Consider the following 22,428-nt stretch of genomic DNA (forward strand, 5'->3'; position numbering starts at 1 on the left):
TTGTTTTCTAAACCAGGAGAAATTTTGGGTTGGATTGTCATTCACTGATCTCCATTTTTGTTTACAAACAACTGCAGGTCCAGTTTTGCTCCTGCAATAATAGGTGCTGCAATTTAGGGGTTTCTGAGTGCAGATGCAATCAGGGATTTAGGGTTAGATTCACAAAGGAATTTAGGCACCTGCCATTTTAGGCACCAAAATCCCAGATTTGTGCCCCATGGGTCTTCACAGAATACCCACTCAGATTCCATCAAACTCTGTGGGCACCTGAACACACACAGCACCTAAGTTCTGGCTCTGAGCATGTGCCCTGCTGCCTCACTCCAGGCATCCACCTGCCTAAGCACCAGTGCAATTTACCAACTGGGGCAAGACTGGTGTCTTCCCTCTAACATGCCTGCAGGGCCTGATTGGGTAGGGGTGCTCAGAGCATGCGTAACTCCACACAAAATGGCTGGGGAGAGCAGGACCACCTCCCTCTTAACTTTTAGCCCAGTGGTTAAAGTACTCACCTGGTATGTGGGAGACTGCTGTTTCAAGTCCCTGTCCCCCGAACTGAGGAGGAGAAGGAAGTGTAGCAGGGATCTGCCACCTCTCAGATGTGTGCCCTAGGCACTGGACTATAGGATATTCCAGTGTGGGGCTCCCTCAGTCTCTCCTGCTCAAGCTGTTCCACTGCAGATAAATAAATGGCGAATGGATCACCCACATCCTGGGTGACTGCTCTAACCTCCCAGACTACAGTTTCGGTCTCATGCTTGCATGCACTCTCTCTGATCTGCTGACTCTTTATGTACCCAAAGTGGAACAGCTTTAACAGATGGGACTGAGGGAGTTCCACATCAGAATATCCTATAGCCCACGGTTTAGGGTACTCACCTCAGAGGTGGCAGATCCCTGTTTAAATCCCTTCTCTTCATCATGCAGAGGGAGGACTTGAACCAAAGATTTCCCACATCCCCAGCTAAGTACCCTAACAATAGGTTAAAAGATACGAGGGAGGTCCTCCTCCTTCTACTCCCCTGCCCTCCCAGCTTCTTGTAAGAAACATCCTAGGCACCTGTCTTGAAGAGAGGAAAGGAAAAAGAATCCCAGGCAGAGTTAGGCCTGAACTCTATGAGAGGAGTGGTTGCCAGATTTTTACTGCATTAATAGCCTCAAGTCACTTAAAAACTAGCTCCAACGTAGCCTAATCTATTTATTGAAACAAAGTTTATTTATTAACACATTGGTCTATACGTCAATAACAAATGAAAGCTTTCATCAGATACCTAGTACAGATTTTATTAATTAAAAAAAAGCTACAAGCCCTAGCAGGAATTTGTCCACATTAGCAACAAAGCTCAGAGATGACAATCAACTTCAAAATAAAAACCCCAAAACTGGAGGGCCTGGAGGGATGTGTGTGTACTGGGAGAGGGTATTTGGGGGGGGGTGCTGGATGAGTACTGGGAGGGAGAATTTGGGGGATGCTGGAGGGGTACCTGCACCCTCACACTCGAGGTGGGGACAGTGTCATGCTCCTTGTCATGGTGGCAAGGCTGCTGGCAAAGAACCCAGGACTCAGTGCCAGCCTGCAGCTCCCCGTGACCCTCTCGCTTCCCCAGGGTGGGCAACTAGGGCCTGGCCCTGTCACCCTTCCCGGTTGGGCTCTGAGGTCCCTAGGTGGGACAGAGCCCTAGAGGGGCATGGCGGCTCTGCTTACCCGGGGGGCTGGGACAGGCGGGATCTGGCAGCTATGGATACAGGGGAGGGACCAGTTGGGGTGCAGAGAAAGAGAATTTGTGGCTGGAATATGGAGGGAGGGCCTGCCCCTGCCCCTGCCCCTGCCCCTGCCCCTGCCCCACTTGTGTTTGCAAGGTGTACATGGTCTACTTGTGAATGCCAGTTGCAGTATTTTTTGTGCTGTCACCGGTTATGGCATTTTGGGATAGGTATCATCCATGACAACTGGAATTAGAAGGCACCTCACTGTGAGCTGACACTGTTGAACGGTATATTTACCAGGACTGTGGCATTGCTGTGATGAAGTTTGTGGTCACTGAGTACTTAATAGGAATAATTAGGGCCATAATCTACTCTGAGATACAAGCAGTAAAGTCAACTGGAAATACACTGAAGACAACAAAATTTGGCTATTTGAGTTTAATAAGAAGATTCTGAAATGCAACAGATCTAAACAGAGAAAAACAGCTGTACGCTGTGCTGAAAAGACCCCATGAAATCTTTATCATGTGGACGTGAGCTGAAAAACACATCCTCTAGTGCAGGCTCTGCCTGCTGGTCTCTGTGAAAGAATGACTTAATGTTATTAGATTGTCATTACAAAACATTTAATCCCTATAGAGGGCAGCAGGAAGAATAGTCACAAATTTCAGTACCATTTACTAATTGCAAATTGACTTAAGTAAAGCTACAAATAGCCAAAATAACTGGAAACCGCCATCTCCATCCTGATATACACACATTTTTATAATAGACATGGCAGCCAAGACAAACAAAGAGTAATGTAGTGCATCCTGTTGGCATCATATCTTTTACACATTTCATGTATCACTTGTTTTCTGTATAGTTACAGCAGCGCCAAAAACATCTGTTGTATAACCTATGGGTCTTTATTCACAAAACAGTTGTAAAATCTTCTGGGGGAGAAATATTTCTCTCTTGCGCTATATATATATATATAATATGTGCAGATGCTCTCTTGTAAGAAAACTCTCAATGGAAGGAAGTATCAAGCCTTTAAAAACAGTGTTCACCAGATTCGTTGTCAAATGTTCCAGTTTTTCTTTTACATTTAACTGAAGTTCAGAAGTTATTTTTATCAATTCATCTAGGATGTAAATCCAGTGAGGCCATAGAATTTAATTATGGATGAAAATTAGCCCATTGTCTTTGCTTGTAGCTCTTCTTCATTGCACAAAACTTAAAACCCCCTTCTGCTTCTACTCTGCATAGCCGCTCAGCTGCTAGCTTCCTGCCTACCTTCAGCTTTTCCAAGTTTATCATGGGCACAGAGTTGGGGAGCTGGTAGATGATGAAGAGCTGTGAGGAGTGCAGCTACCAGGTCCATTCCTGCTCACAGCCCCTCAGTTATCAGTTGCCCCCATCCTGGCTCCTAACAGAAGCATGGGGAAGCCAGCAGGAAGCAGAGAGACAATTCATAACTAAGGGGCTAGATGTACACCCAGGAAATCTCTACACAATCCCATTCTCCATGCAATGCCCCTCAATTGTGTTTCCTACAGTAATCTTCCACTTTCCCTTTCTCTTAAAAAATGATCTCCCCACACCCCCCCAAAACATTCTTTTGTTACTGTGGAGTTAAGGTTACAGGTGTTCAGTGGTGCCCTGTGCTTCTTGTGTCCTTCCAAAAAGAAAGACTTTAATTTCCTAAATCCAAACAGTGTAAAACCATTAACTATAGAGTTAAGATCTCCTTACCTACATCATAAGACTGCTAACTTTGCATGATAGTATACACACTCTAGAAAATTGGAAAATGCAGAGTTAAGATGACACTTTCCACACGTTTCCCAGAAGAGATGGGCAGGAGAAGCACAAGACATATTTGAGCACCTGAAAGCTTAACTTCACCCTCACAAAGTGTCTTGCGGGCTATTACTATGTGTTAAGTTCCACAAGCTAATTCAAGTATATGTGTGAACTGACTTCAGTAGTTTAGGGTAGATCTTTACTTTAGACCTGAGTTTGCTTCATTTCCATACAATATCACAAATACTGTATTATGAAACAGTGATAGATAGTGTCACTTATGATAAGGAGAGGTAGTTTAAAATTTTGTTAGTTTACTTTTTGTGTCCACCATGTTTAGATCTCTGTGAGAAGTATGTGTGCACGCACCTCTGTTCTCAATGTTACAAGACAAGTGAGACTAATTGGATTGCTTTCACAAAACAAGCATCAAGATTTCTTTTTAAAGTCTTGTAAGGTTTTGTAAATAGTATTTAACATTGAATGGTATCCTACTGAGGATTTTCCCTATATAAATCAGGTAAAAATGTCCCATGTTTCCACCCTTGACATCAGGGTAGTAAAGACCAGTGCCTTCATTCAGCACAGTTTATTTTTGCAGTGATATTCTTCCATTGCCAAAGGAAAAGGAAAAGAGATGTTCTTACAAACTCTATTGTGAGATCCAGGATAATATTCCTCTAAGACGTTCCAAAATAGGGTTTCAGCAAAGATTAAAGAAATACTTGTTGAAGCTACTCTACAACTTTTCATCCTCCTTAGCATATCTCCACAGTAGGCAGTTAGACAAGTAAAACAATAGTAGATATGTAACAAAGAAAATTTATTCTGATCTCGATAATTTTAACAATTAATTTAAAAAGAAGTCTGTACAGGCCCATTTTGGCTCTTGACAAGTGTTTTCAGTGACTTTTAGTTCATAGAATCATAAAATGCAAGGCTGAAAGGGACCTTGAGAGATCATCAAGTCTGACCCCCTGCACTGAGGCAGGACCAAGTATACCTAGACCATCCCTGACAGCTGTTTGTCCAATCTGTTTTAAAAACCTCCAGTGATGAGGATTCTACAACCTTCCTTGGAAGCCCATTCCAGAACTTAACAACCTTTATAGTTAGAAAGTTTTTCCTAATATCTAACTTAAATCTCCCTTACTGCAGATTAAGTCCATTACTACTTGCCCTACCTTCAATGGACATGGAGAACAATTGATCATAGTCTTCTTTATACCAGCCCATAACATATTTGAAGACTGTTATCAGGTCCCCCCTCCATCTTCTTTTCTCAAGACTAAACATGCCCAGTTTTTTTAACCTTTCCTCATAGGTCAGGTTTTCTAAATATTTGATCATTTTTGTTGCTCTCCTCTGGACTCACTCCAATTTGTCTACATCTTTCTTGAAGTGTGGCACCAAGAATTGGACACAGTACTCCAGCTGAGGCTTCACCAGTACCAAGTAGTATGGAATAGTTACCACCCATGTCTTATATACAACACTCTTGTTAATACACCCCAGAATTATTCTTTCCTAAGTGAATACTTGTCTTGACTGAATTTCATCTTGCTGATTTCAGACCAATTCTCCTGTGTGTCAAGGTCATTTTAAATTCTAAACCTGTCCTTAAAGTGCTTGCAATCCTCCCAGCTTGGTGTCATCCGCAAGTTTTATAAGCAGATTCTCCACTCCATTCACCAAATGATTAATGAAAATATTGAATAGTACTAGACTCAGGACTGACCGCTATGGGACCTCACTAACTACACCCTCTTGGTTGGAACAAACCATAGATAACTACTCTGAGTATGTCTTTCTGCCAGTTGTGCATTCACCTTATAGCAATTTCATCTAGACTACATCTCTCATTTGCTTTTGAGAATGTCAAGTGAGATTGCATCAAAAGTCTTACTGAAATCAGGATATATCACATCTTCCTATCCACTAGGCCATTAACCTGGTCAAAGAAGAAAATTAGGTCAGTTGCCATGATTTGTTCTTGACAAATCCATGCTGGCTGTTCCTTATAACCTGATTATCCTCCAGATACTTACAAACTGATTGTTTGTTCCAGTATCTTTCCAGGTACCAAAGTTAGGATGACTGGTCTATAATTCTCCAGGTCCTCTTCATTCCCTTTTTTAAAGATCAGTAAGTCCCTTCTCCAGTCCCTTGGGACCTCAGCCATCCTCCATGAGTTTTTCTGAAGGTAACAGCACATAATTAACCTGTGAACTCACTTCTACAAGATAGAGGCTGGATGCTTATTAATTTATATAATATCACCTATAAGCCCCAATGAAGGATCAGGGCTCCATTTTGCTAGGACATACAGCTCTATGATAAAAAGAAGAAAAAATTGTAAATTAAAATATTAATTTTTATTTAAATCAGCTTTTCTTTTTAAATTAATACATTTCACTTCTTAGAAATAAACCTATTTAAAATTCTGATAACCTATGTTAAAAGACTAAACTCACTATAATACTAAAATCATTAATTATATTTAATACAGGCTACATTTAATTTAGAATATATTAAGCAGTACATATTTGCTGCCAAAGCTTTAAAGAAAGTCAAACCACTGAACTGGTGGAAATCACTGAATAAGCACCTGGAACCAGTTTGTTGAAGTGCTAAATCAGCATTTGGCAGCTTTTTGCAGGTACAGAAAGAACATTTTCTTCATTTAAGTTTATTCAGCTAGTACAGTTTAATGGCTAGTTCACTGAAAGTTAAGAAACTGATTGAGAGCTGAAATAGCCGAAAAGCTTGTTTTCCTCTTCCAATCTACAAATACAAACTAGAGGTGAGAATGAAATCTGCTGGTTCAAAAGTCTTTAAAGACATGGTGATCAGAAACAATCAATTCAATTGAGTAACTACAGATAATCCTTCCGTTGTTTAATAAACCAGCTGGTTTTCAATGCAAAACGTGTTTTGATAAACTTATATAAAAAAGTATCCAGATCATTTAAGGTTGTTTTATGTAGGAAACAATTTTAAAGTGCTTTTTGTGCATTTTTAGTTGAATTGCAATGTCCATCCAAATAGAGCTTGATGCAAATTATAACTAAAAAAAAGTAATCATGCCGTAAATAAGAAATGCATCATTTCCTAACATAACAAAAATGTAAAAATAAACAACGTGAATCAATGCGTGCTAAGATATACAATTGCTTAAATATGTATGGTTAGCAAAGAATAGTAACAAATTTAGTATAAAGACTATATTTAGTTGCAAATCAACATTTTTAAATGGTTACCAACCAGTGAGAACCAACCTTTCTTTAGGAAAATACCTAATAAGGACCAATTGAACACAAGTTAAAAATTGATTATTTAAATCAAAGTTTCCTGTCTGCTGATTTAAATCAATCCACCCTGCACTATACAGACAAGTTAAAACAAGACAACAGTTCCTGCCCCAGAGAATTTACAATCTTGGAATCAGAGAGGAAGCAACAGATGGATAAAACAGACAAATGGGGATGAGGTAACAGAAAAGCAGAAGTCTCAGCTTGCCACTGCCCTAACCAATGCCAGACAGTATTGATTTTGTAGGCACATAACAGATGTCTTAATGAGAATAAGGTGATGGCTTTACAAATTATAACAGTGAGGTTTTTCCCCATGCATAGGAGGTGGCATAGGAGAAAGCATAGAGGTGACTGAAGGACAAGCAGCTAATCAGAAAATCACAGCTGGCATTATTGGTAGAGAAAAGGTAAAGGTTGAGAACTCATAGATCTTATAGGGTGGGGCTGAAGAATGATGGGCCTTGAAGACAAAGACAAGGAGATTGTGTTTCATGCAGTGGAAGACAGGGAGCCACTGGAAGGAAACAGCAAAGGGGGTGGATGTGCTCAGAATGCCAGTGTCAGGAAGACTATCCTAGCATCAGCATTTTGAATTGACCTGAGGGAGGCAGTGTGGCTGGCTTCAGTGCTAGAGAGGAAATTACATAAATTGAGGTGTGAGATGATGAGCGCCTGGTAGTCTGGATAGATAGAATAGGACAAACCTTAGAAATATTATGTAGATAGAAGCAGTGAGACTTGGACATGGTTTGGATGTGCAGAGATTTATAAGAGGGAAATAACTGATTTGAGTGACTGAATGGTGGAATTATTCAAAGTGAAGGAAAAATAGGAAGGCTTTTAGGTTGGAGTTCAAAAGCTCAGTTTTGGCCATATTGCCAAAACATCATCCATATGGAGATGTCAGAAAGATAGATGAAGATCTGAGATTGAATGGAAAGAGGCAAACCTTTAATGGAGAGGTATATTTGTGAGTAGTCAGCGTAAAGATGGTATTTGAAGCCATACTTGTGGTTAAGATCTCTGAAAGAAAAGGTATCAAGAGAAGAATGGGGAGCCAAAGACTGGGCCTTGAGGAATACCCACTAGAAAGAGAAGAGGACCCACTCAACAGTCCACAGAAAGAGCAACATGAGAGAACAGTCTCAAAAGCCAATGGAAAACTGAAATTTAAGAAGTAGCAAGTGGGTCAGTGGTGTCAAAGGCCTCTGAGAGCTCAAGGAGAACAAAGATGGAATAGAGGTCACGTGAGACTTTAAAGAGAGTAGTTTCAAGGTTGGGAAGGTGGTTTAAAGAAGGTAAAGAATGAAGTTGGAGGAGAGGAACTCAAGGCAGAAGTTGTACATGGTGTGTTCAATAAGCTTGGCAGTAAAGGGATAGTATTTGGAGAGGCAGGTGGGAGTCAAGGGTAGAATTTTGATTTTATGGTGGAGGAGATTAAAGCATGCTTGTATTGTGAGGGGAAGGAGCCTGTGGAGAAGGATAAGGGAGGGTGGGGACAAGAGAGACAAAGCAGAATGGGATGGGGAGGGGTATCCACTGGAGCATATGGAGGAGTTAGAGGAGATTAAATGAGAAATCTTCTTGTCAGAGGAGAAGGGAGGGGAGGCAATAGGACACGTCAGTCCAGGTGGAAAAATAAAGCTGCTTGCTTAGGAAAATAGCAGAACTGCAGCAGTAAGAGAACAAATTTGTTGTGGAGGAAGATTGCGTGATCATATGGCTTTCCTTAGAGTTGCTAGAGGTAGAACAGAGGAAGCAGATACTTGGGTAGATACAGTGCTGAGCTTTGGTAAGGCAGACTATGTGATGGGAAAGAGTAACAAAGGAGTTGTGGGTGGTGAAGGCTGTAGAATGGAGGGAATCAACAACCACATCAATGGAGGAGGGGGCCGAGAGCAGACAAGAAGTTATCTGTGTTAATACATTGGAAGTCAAGAAGGACTGGGTGGCAGGGCAAGGGGAGCATGTTGGTAATGCTGATAAAACTCAAGTTTAGCAGGATATTTTTAAAGGTTCAGATATTTATATGGATAATAATAAATCCATAATTGCATTTATAAGATAAAAATGTGCAAACCCTCATGCTTCTTGATATAAGCCAACTACCAACTGCCCGGAATTAGGAAGAAACTTCTCCGAGGGTCAAGTTACTCCATGCTTGCCCATTATGAAGTTTCTTGTGCTGTCTTCTGAAAGCTTTAGGTACTGTTCATTGTCAGAAACAGGAAATTGGAATGGATAGACCACTAATATAATGCAGCATCACAATTCTTGTGGTGCTATTCAGCTGGCCCGGATACAGGTTGTCTAGCAATATTTAAATTATGTTAACATACATTTCAAGGGAAGGCACCACAGAGAGAATCCAGGAATAACTATCACTTTAATTGTGAAAGCAGATCTAGCATTTTGTTACAACAGTAGCCTGTGTGTGATTCTTGGGGTGATGGCTGTGTCTCTGGTCCAACAGGAACTGAAAATTCAGATAAAAGCATACAGAGAGCCTGTTTATGTTGACAAGTAGGAATAAAGAAACTTCACTGAACTCTCCAATTTCTAAATGTTTATTCTGGGGTTTGTCCTTGAGGAATGGAAAGTTTCAGGATAAAGGTGAATTACGAAGCAAAGAATAAATTCAGCCTAGTTCTTCTTGTTGAATGTCCCCACTAACATAGGGGAGCTTTTGACACCGAAATGTGTGTTAATTTTTAGAGCTGTGGATTAATTGCAGTTAACTCAAGCGATTAACCAAAAAATTAATTGTGATTAAAAAAATTAATCATGATTAATCAGTTTTAATCGCACTGTTAAACAATAGAATACCAATTGAAACTTATTAAATATTTTGGATGTTTTTCTACATTTTCATACACTTTCTACATATTCATACATTTTTTACATTGTACACTGTTGTAACTGAAATCAAAGTGTATATTATTTTTATTACAAATATTTGCACTGTAAAAATGATAAACTGAAAAACACTATTTCTTTTGTTTATCTCATACAAGTACTGTAGTGCAATCTCTATGTCATGAAAGTGCAACTTACAAATGTAGATTTTTTTGTTACATAACTGCAGTCAAAAACAAAATAACGTAAAACTTCAGAGCCTACAAGTCCACTCAGTCCTACTTCTTGTTCAGCCAATTGCTAAGACAAATTTGTTTACACTTAAAGGAGATAATGCTGCCCTCTTCTTCTTTACAATGTCACCTGAAAGTGAGAACAGGCATTTGCATGGCACTTTTGTAGCTGGCATTTCAAAGTATTTACATGCCAGATATGCTAAACATTCGTATGTCCCTTCATGCTTTGGCCACCATTCCAGAGAACATGTTCCATGCTGATAACGCTTGTTAAAAAAATAATGCGCTAATTACATTTGTGACTGAACTTGGGAGAGAATTGTATATTCCCTGCTCTGTTTTACCCTCATTCTACCATATATTTCATGTTATAGCAGTCTTGGATGATGACCCAGCACATGTTCATTTTAAGAACACTTTCACTGCAGATTTGACAAAATGCAAAGAAGGTACCAAGGTGAGATTTTTTTAAGATACCAACAGCACTCGACACAAGGTTTAAGAATCTGAAGTGCCTTCCAAAATCTGAGAGGGACGAGGTGTGGAGCATGCTTTCAGAAGTCTTAAAAGAGCAACATTCCGATGCAGAAACTACAGAACCCAAACCACCAAAAAGGCAAATCAACCTTCTGCTGGTGGCATCTGACTCAGGGTATGTCTACGCTATGAAATTAGGTCGATTTTATAGAAGTCAATTTTTAGAATTCGATTTTATACAGTCATTGCATATGTCCACACTAAGTGCATTAAGTCGGCGGAGTGTGTCCTCACTACCGTGGCTAGCATCGACTTACGAAGCGGCGCACTGTGGGTAGCTATCCCACAGTTCCCGCAGTCTCCACCGCCCATTGGAATTCTGGGTTAAGTTCCCAATGCCTGATGAGGCAAAAACATTTTCGTGGGTGGTTTGGGGTACATGTCATCAGTCGCCTCTCCCTCCGTGAAAGCAACGACAGACAATCGTTTTGTGCCTTTTTTCCTGGGTTACCCATGCAGACGCCATACCACGGCAAGCATGGAGCCCGCTCAGCTCACCATCACCGCTGCTGTTGTGGGCAAGTCTACTGTAGGGGCTGCTGTGATCCAAGTAGCCAATGCAATCATTGACATTCTGTTATCAAGGGTAGTGACTCTGGGAAATGTGCAGGCCTTTTTAGATTTTAAGTGCATCATATTCCTGTCCTTCGTTGCTGGTGAAGAAGTCTTGCAGCCGTACATTCCAGTCTGGTTGGTGCTGTAACACCCCGTAGGACTTCTGTGGTTGACACATGTAATGGCTCCAGGGCTCTTGCTCTTTTGCCTTGGCCGAGGTACCTTGCCCTACCAGGACCTCCAAGCATTCGACACAGGAGCACCTGCAGCAGCTGGCATTGCTACACAACAGCAGCTCCTGGATGCCTTCGCAGCAGACGGTGCAGTAGGACTGCTAGCCGTCCTTGTCTATGGTGCACGGCTCCACCGCTTCCGCTGCAACTCTGCTCTCTTGCTACTCTGCAGCAGATGGTGCAGTAGGATTGGTAGCTGTCCTCATCGGACATATAGCTTGGCATGGGGTTCTGGGAACATCTTTGCTGCCTGGGTCCTAGCAACCTCCAGGGCATGGTTTACGGCTCCACCACTTCCACTGCAAGTCTGCTCTCCTGCAAGCTAGAGGCTTCTGCCTCAGGCTGCTCTCCCAGCCAGTAGCACCATGCAGTCGCACCTACCCCAGCCTACCCCTTGCTCCCGTGGCTCGTGAAGCCTGGACATTAGTAAGGAGCAATTTAACTATAAGCTGAGCAAGTGCTGAATGGCAGTAGAATGTGCCTTTGGACGTTTAAAAGCACGCTGGCGCTGTTGGTCAGACCTCAGCGCAACCAACATTCCTATTGTTACTGCTGCTTGCTCTGTGCTCTATAATATCTGTGAGGGTAAGGGGGAGATGTTTATGGTGGGGTGGGAGGTTGAGGCAAATCTCCTGGCATCCAATTTTGAGCCGCCAGACACCAGGGCAATTGGAAGAGCACAACAAGGTGCGCTGCGCATCAGAGAAGCTTTGTAAACCAGTTTCATGACTGGCCAGGCTTCGATGTGACAGTTGTGTGTGTTTCTCCTTGATGCAAACCCGCCCCCTTTGTTGATTTTAATTCCCTGTAAGCCAACCACCCTCCCCCCTTCAAAATAAAGTAACTATTGTTTTGAAAACATGCATTCTTTCTTTATTAATTAAAAAAAATGAGATAATGGACAAGGTAGCCTGGGTGGGGTGGGGGAGGAGGGAAGGACAAGGCCACATTGCTTACTGTAGCCACACTAAAAATAAAACTGTTTGAATGGCAGCCTTCTGTTGCTTGGGCCATCCCCTAGAGTGGAGTGGCTGGGTGCCCGGAGCTTCCCCCCCCCACGTTCTTGGGCATCTGGGTGAGGAGGCTATGGAACATGGGGAGGAGGGGAGGCGGTTATACAGTGGATGCAGCAGAGGTCTATGCTCTTGTTGGCTTTCCTGCAGCTCCAACAGATGCTTCATCATGTCTGTTTGCTCCCCCAACAGACACTTCATCATGTCCGTTTGTTCCCCCATTAGCCTCAGCATCGCGTCCTGCCTCCCTTTCCTGGCCTCTGCCACTGAATGCCTACATGCATTAAGCTGTGGCCTATCAGTGCGGGAGGACTCCATGAGCTCAGAAAACATGTCATTGCAAGTGCGTTTTTTTCGCCTTCTAATCTGCGATAACCTCAAGGACGGAGATGATGGGGGAGCGTAGAAACAGTCTATGTTCTATGATTCTGGGGGTACGGGGGGTCACCTGTGCTGCTGAGTTCGCCACGCTGACCAAACAGGAAGTGAAATTCAAAAGTTCCCTGGACTTTTCCTGTGTACCTGGCTAGTGCATCGGAGTTCAAAGTGCTGTCCAGAGCAGTCACAATGGAGCACACTGGGATAGCTCCCAGAGGCCAGTACTGTTAATTTGCGTCCACACTACCCCAAATTCGACCCAGCAAGGTTAGGTTTAGTGCTACTCCCCTCGTCGGGGAGGAGTACAGAAGTCGATTTTAAGAGCCCTTTAGGTCGACGGAACAGGGTTGGTTGTGTGAATGCAGTCATTTTTCAGTTGACCTAATGCGGCTAAATTCGACCTAACCCCATAGTGTAGACTAGGGCTCAGATAATGAAAAGGAACATGTGTCGGTCTGCACTGCTTTGGATTGTTATCGAGCAGAACCCATCATTAGCATGGATGCATGTCCCCTGGAATGGTGATTAAAGCATGAAGGGACATATGAATCTTTAGTGCATCTGGCATGTAAATATCTTGCAATGCGGGCTACAACAGTGCCATGAGAATGCCTGTTCTCGCTTTCAAGTAACATTGTGAACAAGAAGTGGGCAGCATTATCTCCTGCAAATGTAACTAAACTTGTTTGTCTGAGCGATTGGCTGAACAAGAAGTAGGACTGAGTGGACTTGCAAGCTCTAAAATTTTACAGTGTTTTATTTTTGAATGCAGGGTTTGGATTTTTTTACATAATTCTACATTTGAGTTCAACTTTCATGATAAAGAGATTGCAGTACAGTACTTGTATTAGGTGAATTGAAAAATATTATTTCTTTTGGTTTTTTACAGTGCAAATACTTGTAATCAAAAATAAATATCAAGTGAGCACTATACACTTTGTATTCTGTGTTGTAATTGAAATCAATATATTAGAAAATGTAGAAAACATCCACAATTATTTAAATAAATCGTATTCTATTATTGTTTAACAGCATGATTAATTGTGATTTTTTAAAATTGCATGATTAATCACGATTAATTTTTTTAATCACTTGACAGCCCTATTAATTTTGTTTTCTTCTTTTCTGAAATCCTCTTGGTACTTCTTGGGTCACTGAAGGCTTCCCAGCATATGACATTAGGTATAGATTGCAATGAGAGTTCTGATATTTGTGATGTCACACTCTTGGATACCTTCTGTGAACCAGGACTTTCTGAGAAAGTCTCAGAGAAAATAAACAGAATTTTAAAAAGATGGTTAAAACTTTTTATATGCTCAATGCCTGATGCAACTTGATTATTGGGGACACTGAGATAATGATATCTGTTTTTCAGGTTAGCTTTGCATTTCAACTTTAAGATGAAACAGGTGGCAACTCGTTTGTTATAATAGGTGTGTTCTGAGGGTGAGATATGTAGTATCTGAAAATTTCATAATCAATTCCTGCTAATTAATCATGGGAAAGCATTCCTCTCAGTTGCCAGAGCAGTCAGCAGAGAGAAGAGGGATTTACCTAGCAAACTGAAGCAGATGTAGGGGAGGAGACAGAAGTAAAGGAATAAAGAATGCACTTACACAAATAAATTTAGGTCCTATAAATTGTAATATTGTTCCATTCCTGTTGCCTTCCCGTCATCCAGCATAGGCTCAAGTACCTACTCGGTGTCTTTCATTGACCCATGTATAAAATATATCAGCGCCACCCACAGTGCTATTTTAGATCTAGCCATTGGGATGTAGGCATCTTCCTCCACCACCACCCCTTCAGTGTTCCTCCTTTTTATTACATTACACGACCCACATCTCTTGGATTCTCTGTAACTTGAAGTCTTTAAATCATGATTTTTGAGGACTCCAGGAACTCAGCCAGAGGGTATGGGGTCTATTACAGGAGTGGGTGGGTGAGGTTCTGTGACCTGCAATGTGCAGGAGGTCAGACTAGATCAGTTATTCTCAACCTATTTACCATTGTGGGCTGCAGGCTGAGAACCACTGCGCCAGACACACTGGCCTGCCCAGCCTTGCACTGCCAGCCTGCCCCTTCCCCTCGGGGGCAGATCTGCACCATGCACCGCACCGTCCCCTTGCCCAGCGACCACCCCTGCTAATCCCCCCCCCCAACAAGCCCCTATGCCCAGAGCTCTCCCCGACACATCCCGTGGTGCAGGGCCAGGAGCAGAGCTCCCAAGTAAAACTTGGGGGTGCTGCAGTAGCCCCCCCTCCACACCCGTAGTCCCTGGGCCTATGCTGCCCTTCTCCCTCTACCCCCTCACTGCCCAGAGACCCACTCTCCTGCACACTGTCCCCCTGCTGCACTCACCTCCCCAGCTGCTGCCAAGAGTGCTCCAAATGGCCCCACCCTTTGCCAGGCCCAATCAGCGAATTTTTAATTTTCTTTTTAGCGCACAGCTGGGCTGCCGCTGTGTTCTAATTGGGCCACATGCGGCCCGCGGGCTGAGACCACTGGACTATATGATCATGATGGTCCCTTCTGACCTTACAGTCTATGAGTCTTGCAAGAATTACTGACCTAAGATTCCCTCCTCAGGACCAAAGGGAAGTGTCAGCTCCATAAATACACTAAGGGAGGCTGGGAAGGCGTCATAGAGAAGTGAGAATTAGAATGGGCATAGTCTCTCCTTAATGCTAGTAACACAACTTTCATTAATCCTTAATGGAAGTTACTCATATGCATGGAGAGTTGAATATATCATTCTTTGCTCACAAACCAGCTCTTTATCATGGCATTATACTATAGACTCTTTACTACCATCCTAACTTAATTTGCCTCAATATACAAGAGGTACATTTAAAAAGAACTGTCATTAGTGACTGTCTTCATTATATCATTACAGTACTAGTAGTTGACAACTCATTTTTTATTCAGGCAGCTTTAAGTGCCTTGAAACAGTTTTCGGAACAAGGACTGGATCCAGTGGAAGGGGCTATGAAGGTTGAAAATGGAACACTTGAAAAGTAAGTGTCATTTAGTCTTTTATATTTTAATGCCTGTATGCTGTGCCACAGAAAAAATTTTAATTAAAAGCTTAATTGCTCTTTTAGAACTTAGCAAAAATGGTAGTTCATTTCCTCTAGAATTCACATATAATTTGACAATTTGCTCACATAAAATGCATTTCACTTTTAGTACTAGTTGTAGTGTTTTCTAACTAGTAATGATGCAGCCAGCCTTCTTTTGCAAAGTTTTTCATTTTAATTGTATGGCTATCATGTAATTAGCCTAACATGAGTAACTGGACATTTTATTTTAGCGATCCATCTTGCCTTTCGTCAAACAGGTTGCAGTGCATGATGTTGCATTTAAGTAGCTTTCTGCCAATCAGTGTTTATGTATGTAATGTCAATTTTATCCTAAAGAATTTGAAAGTAAAGCAGAATTTCTTTCAGTCCTTAAGAACACTGATCTGGAATTTTAGCTTTGAGGAATATAGACTAGATGTAAGTTTCATAGTGGATTTTTTAAAATTAATTATTTTGAAAGAAAATAGGATTGTTTGTAAAAACCAGTACGTTTTTCCAACTTTTAATGTAGCTCAAGGAACAAAGTAGTGTTAAGTTACCAAATAGCAGCGTAAGAGATAGACTATAAATATAAGTGGCATTTGGAATTTTCAATAGATATACTGTGTCTATTTATAAAACTGATTTAATCAGAAACATTTTCCACATGATCTCATCAGCATAGTATCTGAACATAAATATTGTTGTTTCACTTTAAAATGTCACCTTTCATGGTGACCTTTGACTCTCATGTGCCATCTGCTAATAAACATGTCTTAAAGATGTGCAACCCTGGACCTTACCGCTCTTGTTAATGTATTAATCTTTCAGACAAGTCAAGCATCTGGGAGAGAAAGCAGACAATAAACAGACTAACTCAGGCACCATTGCTCAGGACTGCAAGGATTCAAAGGCTGTCGTCTAGGAGCTTCCCAGCACCCACGGCCGCCACTGCATCCTTATAAACCTGTCAACACGCAATAGGGTGTATGTGTACAAGGAAATGAATGACTAATACCATTATTTGAGTCTTATGTGAAGACAACACTATTCTAACACAAGAGATAGTATACATGGTACTGTTTATTCAACTGGGGGAAAATAAAATTGAGCATTTCCCTCTGAACTTGAGATCAGATCATAACTCAATTGCCCAGAGGCAGCAGAAATCTGATCATGTTACTGGAACTTAAAATAACAATTAATTAACAAAGTGTTATGGAAAAAGGTAAAGTTTAAAATTTATTAATAAGAGTCAGCATTGATTCAGTTACACAATTTTTTCATAGTGTAGTTTAAGTTCAGCTTTACTCTTTTTTAAAATAAATGCTTGAATATTTTAAAATTAACCAATGACAGTGCTGTGAGAATTGTAGTTGTTGTCTTCATATATAGTCATACAGCTTATCTTTTTATGCAGACATTATGCATTCTTCATTCTATATCAATATGTATGACTTTAAGATGCACTACTCAGAGTTGTATGCAAACAGAAGTTTAAATCATGAAAAGTCTTTGCTTAAACATGAACTGATGTTAGTAATGATCAGTCGCAATATACTCCAGGAAAAGCAGTTACCGTATTTGATTTCCCTCCCCATTATCAATTGGAAAGGCGTCTTGCCTCCAAGGAACATTTCCCCCTTAATTCTGCTCTCTGTTGTGTGAAACGCATCTACACCCCATTCTGTGTGTTGTATCAACCCACCGTTTGCATCAACTGAGTGTTTTTAATAACTGCATTCTGATCAGGAACAGCAGATAGGATTGAAGTGTTATCGAGAAAAGGGAAGAAAACTGTTGAAACAGATGTAAAGACTCTCCTTGTAGAAGGAATGGTATTAGAGATGAAACTGGCAGCTGCACTCGGTACCAGAATGTTCAGCTATGTGGGCAAATGCAGTAAAACCACATCAGTTCATGTGTACAATGGTGGTGTCATCTCTTCTTTATCTTTAAAAATATTCACCTAGCAGAACTACTTGAAAAGTCACAAAAATTTACAATAAACAACTAGAACCTATGCCAAGAACTGGACTAGACCGTAATCTTCCACCACGGGGCTGCCTCCTATGAAACTATGGTTCTATTTATACGTAACAAGCTCATTTTAGACTCAAGGATATAATTTTTTAAGAGCTTTCCATTTTTAAATCTTATGCAACAAAAACATGACGCAGCTGTCAACTGCACAACAATTGAATTACAATTACGTAAGATTTCACAAGAACATAACCCACAAATCACAACCTGGATGACTCACCTGACCAGAAAACACACAAATAACAATACAGGAAAACAGTGCAAGTTGCACATGTAACTGGGCCCCATCTGTGAAAGTCCTTTGACGCTCTATAGAGATCCCTCCGCAAGGTAATAAGAATCATAACACACTCAAAGCTCTAGTTGCTGCTGAAAAGTGATATCCACAAAGTAGTGGCTTTACATCTGATCCTCTGCAGAATGCAGAGTAAGGACCTTCATGCTCAGAGTTCTCAACTTCTGGGGGCTCCCCCCTAATTCCAGGTATGGCTCCCAGAGCTGGGGAGGTTGAGTACCTAGGCTCTTTGGTATTTAGGCCGTCTTTTGTCATCTTCACACACAACCGTCTCTGAGGTCAGTCAACAACCAAAACTTTCACATTTGACATTTCATCCTGCTTAGGGTAAAAAAAAAATTTCCCCAAAAAACCAATGTTTTCTCAGAAATGGATTCCCCTTTTGTGAGCCACCTCTAATGCTGAGCACCTCAGCTCCTGTGAAAGTGTGTAACTTCCAGGAGGCATTTGGCAGGATCAGGGTTCTTAAAATGGTAGAGAAATATTGAACTGTGACCGGTGTTTTGCTCAAGGGGCACATTGTCTCCATTGGCTATGGACGTGGGTGGGTCTTCTGCACCCTTCAGCCTAGCAGCCTGCTAACCTAGGACAGGCTTAGATCAGTGGTTCTCAGCCAGGGGTATGCGTATCCCTGGGGGTACACAGAGGTCTTCCAGGGGGTACATCAACTCATCTAGATACTTACCTAGTTTTACAACAGGCTACATAAAAAGCACTACCGAAGTCAGTACAAACTAAAATTTCATACAATGACTTGTTTATACTGCTCTATATACACTACACATTGAAATGTAAGTATAATATTTATATTCCAGTTGATTTATTTTATAATTATATGGTAAAATGAGAAAGTCAGCAATTTTTCACTAACAGTGTGCTGTGACACTTCTGTATTTTTATGTCTGATTTTCTAAGCAAGTAGTTTTTAACTGAGGTGAAACCTGGGGGTACGCAAGGCAAGTCAGACTCCTGAAAGGGGTACAGTAGTCTGGAAAGGTTGAGGGCCACTGGCTTAGATTACTGCCAACAGTGTTTCCAAATATGCCGTACATATTACAGGCCCTATTAACCCCTACCTTAGAGAAACCCACAAACGAGAGAGAGAGAGAAACCTATTTAAAAACACTTTGCATGGTGAACTGCGTGTTTTTAGGGCAATATTCCTCCTGCTGACGCTGGGGAGGGGCTTGCAGCTGCCATTTGGAGGGATGGAGAGGCATAGCCCTTGGATCATGCAGATGTTCAGAGGTCTCCAAGGAAATCGACGGATCTGGGCACATCCGAGAGCAGAGCTAGCACCACTACCCTGAGTCCCACCCTCCCCCTTGACAGCAGTGCTCAGTCACTTCCAGGGGTGGGCTCCATGAGGAGGAGAAGCTGATGTTACTCAGAGCAATGTCATCTCCTGAGGAGGAATGTGCCAGAATAGGAGATCTGTCCCAGGTGATAATATTGCCTACCTCAGTCACTTCCCAGCTTTGCCATCTCTAGTCCAATATAGTCGCCAAAGGGTTTCTCAATGTATTTGGTGCTGTTCGGCTGGAAGCTCAGGTGGATGAAGGAACCAATGCCAGAATGGCTTTGCTCTTCTTCTTCTACTACCTTTGGAAACTGTCAGGCTGAAATTTTTCTTTTTTTTTCATGCTCTTCATGTTATACAGCAGCATGAATAGCACAAGTGTAAATTACAACAGTAGATTCAAAGGTAAGTTATTCATATGCAAGCAATGCCATTGACTTTTGTGGCGTTGTCTGGGTGTGACCAAGGAGATTGCTTGGGCATAATCCACTTCTTCTTGTTCAACGCTTATCCAGACAGTCGGCTGTAGCAATCGTTTGCCATTTGATCCATTTCAGTGCAACCGCAAAGGCTTGACGGCCTGAGAGTCCAACTACTCTTTACTTTAACAGCTGTATTATAAACATGTATTATATAAATGGCAGATAGCCCCTCCACTAAAACTCAGTAACAAATCAAAATTTTGCTCCTGGAGTTACTCAGAAACAAACACAACTACACAGTCCACATCTGAAGTATCGGTATCCTCCAAGCTTATGTTGTCCTCTTCTCTGTGTTGAATTCCAGGTGTCTCCCCCAAACTCTTTATGCAGTGTATCCAGGCTTTGCCCCAGAAAAAAGGGAGTTGATCATTTCATTTCTCTGGCAGACTCCAGAAAATGCCTTCCACTTCACAAATAAAACCCCTGAGTAGTCCAGCTAGAACGTTCCGGTTGATTCTCATGAGACTTGCAATGTAAGTGCCAGTTCCTGGGCACCGCATCCTTTGGAAATGTTACTGCACTAACTTGTAATGCAACCTTCCAAGTGCAATGTAATTTTAGTATTTGTGAAACCTGTAATAACAATAGGCCTGCTTCTACCTAGGTTCATGCCTTGTGTGGTCATTTATACCCGTATAAAAGGAGTTTAAAATGCCACCTCGCTCAGTGGCTAGTGTTTTGTGCTTACTTTACGCAGGTGTAAGTGACCACGCAAAGTAGAAGGCAGTTGGAGAAGCAGAACCAATGTTTCCTTAGGCTCAACATTAAACGATTTTTGAAGATTAATTAAACCTGATGCTGTGCTTCTTGAAAGAGCACAACGACAATTAACGACTCAGTTCCAGACTACATATGCTCAGAAAACTATCCAAGCAAAAATGGCACCTTCCTAGGCCTGCTCCCAGTGTCTTGTCAGCGGCATGACTTTATTTTTCTGACGAAGAGAGTAAGATGTCTACTATTTTTAACTCTTGTTAGTCCTGCAGAGCCAGGACAGCACTGGGTGAGTGAGCTGGATTTGTTTCGGGGTCATGTATTGGTAACAGAATTTGTAACTATTTTACAACTGCCGAATTGTCCATTCCTGGTGATGCCCAAACCAGGAAGAACACAAACTGATGTTCACATCTCAGGTAGTGGGCATAGCTGGCTGTTACCAGTTAATCCCTCCCAGCCTGCAGACCTGGAGCCTCTTTGATGGGTCTTCTATGGGATGGGACGGTCTAGGGAAAGGGTTTCCCTGGCCATAGATCAGGGGATTGGGAGGCTGTGGTAACTCCTACTCACAGGAATGGAGAGCAGCATTGGGGCCTCAACATGTAAGACATTAAACCTGAATCCCATGGTGCCAATTTACAGGACCACTTTGGAGGCATGCTAAGGCTGGTGACCCAATGCAGGTGTTCCGGTCCGTGTAGCACTGCTCCTGCCTGCGTAGCACTGCTGCACACAACATGTTTGTAACCAGCGAGGCAGTCGTTCAATAGTCCGGTAGAGCAGTGCACTTTGGGCAGAGTTTGACCCTTGCTACGCAACTTGCCAAAGACCCTGAGACCAGTTCATCCCCACTGGGAGTTACTCTAGCCATGAATGTGCCCCCAGTCTTTAAATGGGACCATTCCTGTTAGTGCACAGCTGTTCCTACTGGATCCCCAGACAGCAGCATCAAAATGCTAATGGGAAATGCTTCTCTGCAGTGATCTCAAAGCGGTTTTCCTCCAACAGCCCTGATTATTCCCTCTACAAGACAGGTAAATAAAAAAAATATTTTGTTGTGTTTAACAGGTTTAGAGAATGCACAGTGAGCATCTGAAATGCTCTGACCTGTTCCAGGTACGTCTTCTGCGCCTGAAACGCTCAGGCTAGGTGGCACCGCAGCAAATACTCATTTGTATTTAGTGTTTTAGCTCGTCCGTTCTGTGGGGCAGAGTCTGGTTCAACTTTTGTTTGCAAAGTGCCTAGAACAAGGCAGGTGCGAGTGCAAGCGAAATAAGCACCACCGCTTAGCCTGCACTCTGCATTTGTCACTCATGAAGCATTTCGCAAAGGGGAGCAAGCAGCCTCTTGCTATTTTACAGTTGGGGAACTTGTGGTGCATTGTGAGGTATGTGATTTGGGCGCACCGCACAGTGACGGCGCTTGCCGTAGACCACTTCCTCCATGCTGCCTCCCTTAGTGGCGGCACTATCATTAAGGTCACGTCAATATTCCCATTACAAGGGCTAAGGGACCCAAATCTTTATGCAGTTATGGGCCTACAACACCTTTTAGTAACTGGGAATCGTACACAGGTAAAAATGTGCCCTAATTTTATTTTCAAGCTATTTTCAGCACCTTCTGTGGGCATGAACCACAATATCTCACACACGAGAAGTCTTTTCATGGGGAAGTTTAAGTGTCTAATGAAGTTCAAAACAAGAGCAGTCACGTGGTCAATTTTAGACCACTCATTGCCTCCAATTGCACATATAGCCTAGCAATCAATGGTCAGCATATTCTGAAGGAGGTTTTTATGTTCACAAATGCACATTGATCACATGGCTCCCAAATAGACAGAGGCATTGCCTGCACTAGTGCAGAACATAGCAGTATGATGCTCGTGGGGATGGGGTAAATGAAGCCGATTTCT

General features: G+C 42.0%; 1 protein-coding gene across 9 annotated transcripts in view; it reads left to right on the top strand.

Annotated features, from left to right (window-relative positions):
- Window positions 1-17,702, top strand: part of STAU2 (staufen double-stranded RNA binding protein 2) — a 225,177-nt gene extending 207,475 nt beyond the window's left edge. For 8 of the 9 annotated variants that reach the window (XM_084621497.1, XM_084621499.1, XM_084621494.1 and 5 more), the window contains 2 exons: window positions 15,546-15,634; window positions 16,511-17,702. In XM_084621497.1, coding sequence (XP_084477623.1) covers window positions 15,546-15,634; window positions 16,511-16,604 — 183 coding nt within the window. In that variant the 3' untranslated portion in view covers window positions 16,605-17,702. Of the gene's footprint in view, window positions 1-15,545; window positions 15,635-16,510 lie in introns of those variants that run through there. The other variant, XM_084621501.1, reaches the window with a different exon arrangement.
- Window positions 17,703-22,428: the final 4,726 nt, after the last annotated feature.

This window comes from Lepidochelys olivacea (genome assembly GCF_965140295.1).
Source record: "Lepidochelys olivacea isolate rLepOli2 genome assembly, chromosome: 2".
Classification (NCBI taxonomy): Eukaryota; Metazoa; Chordata; order Testudines; family Cheloniidae; genus Lepidochelys; species Lepidochelys olivacea.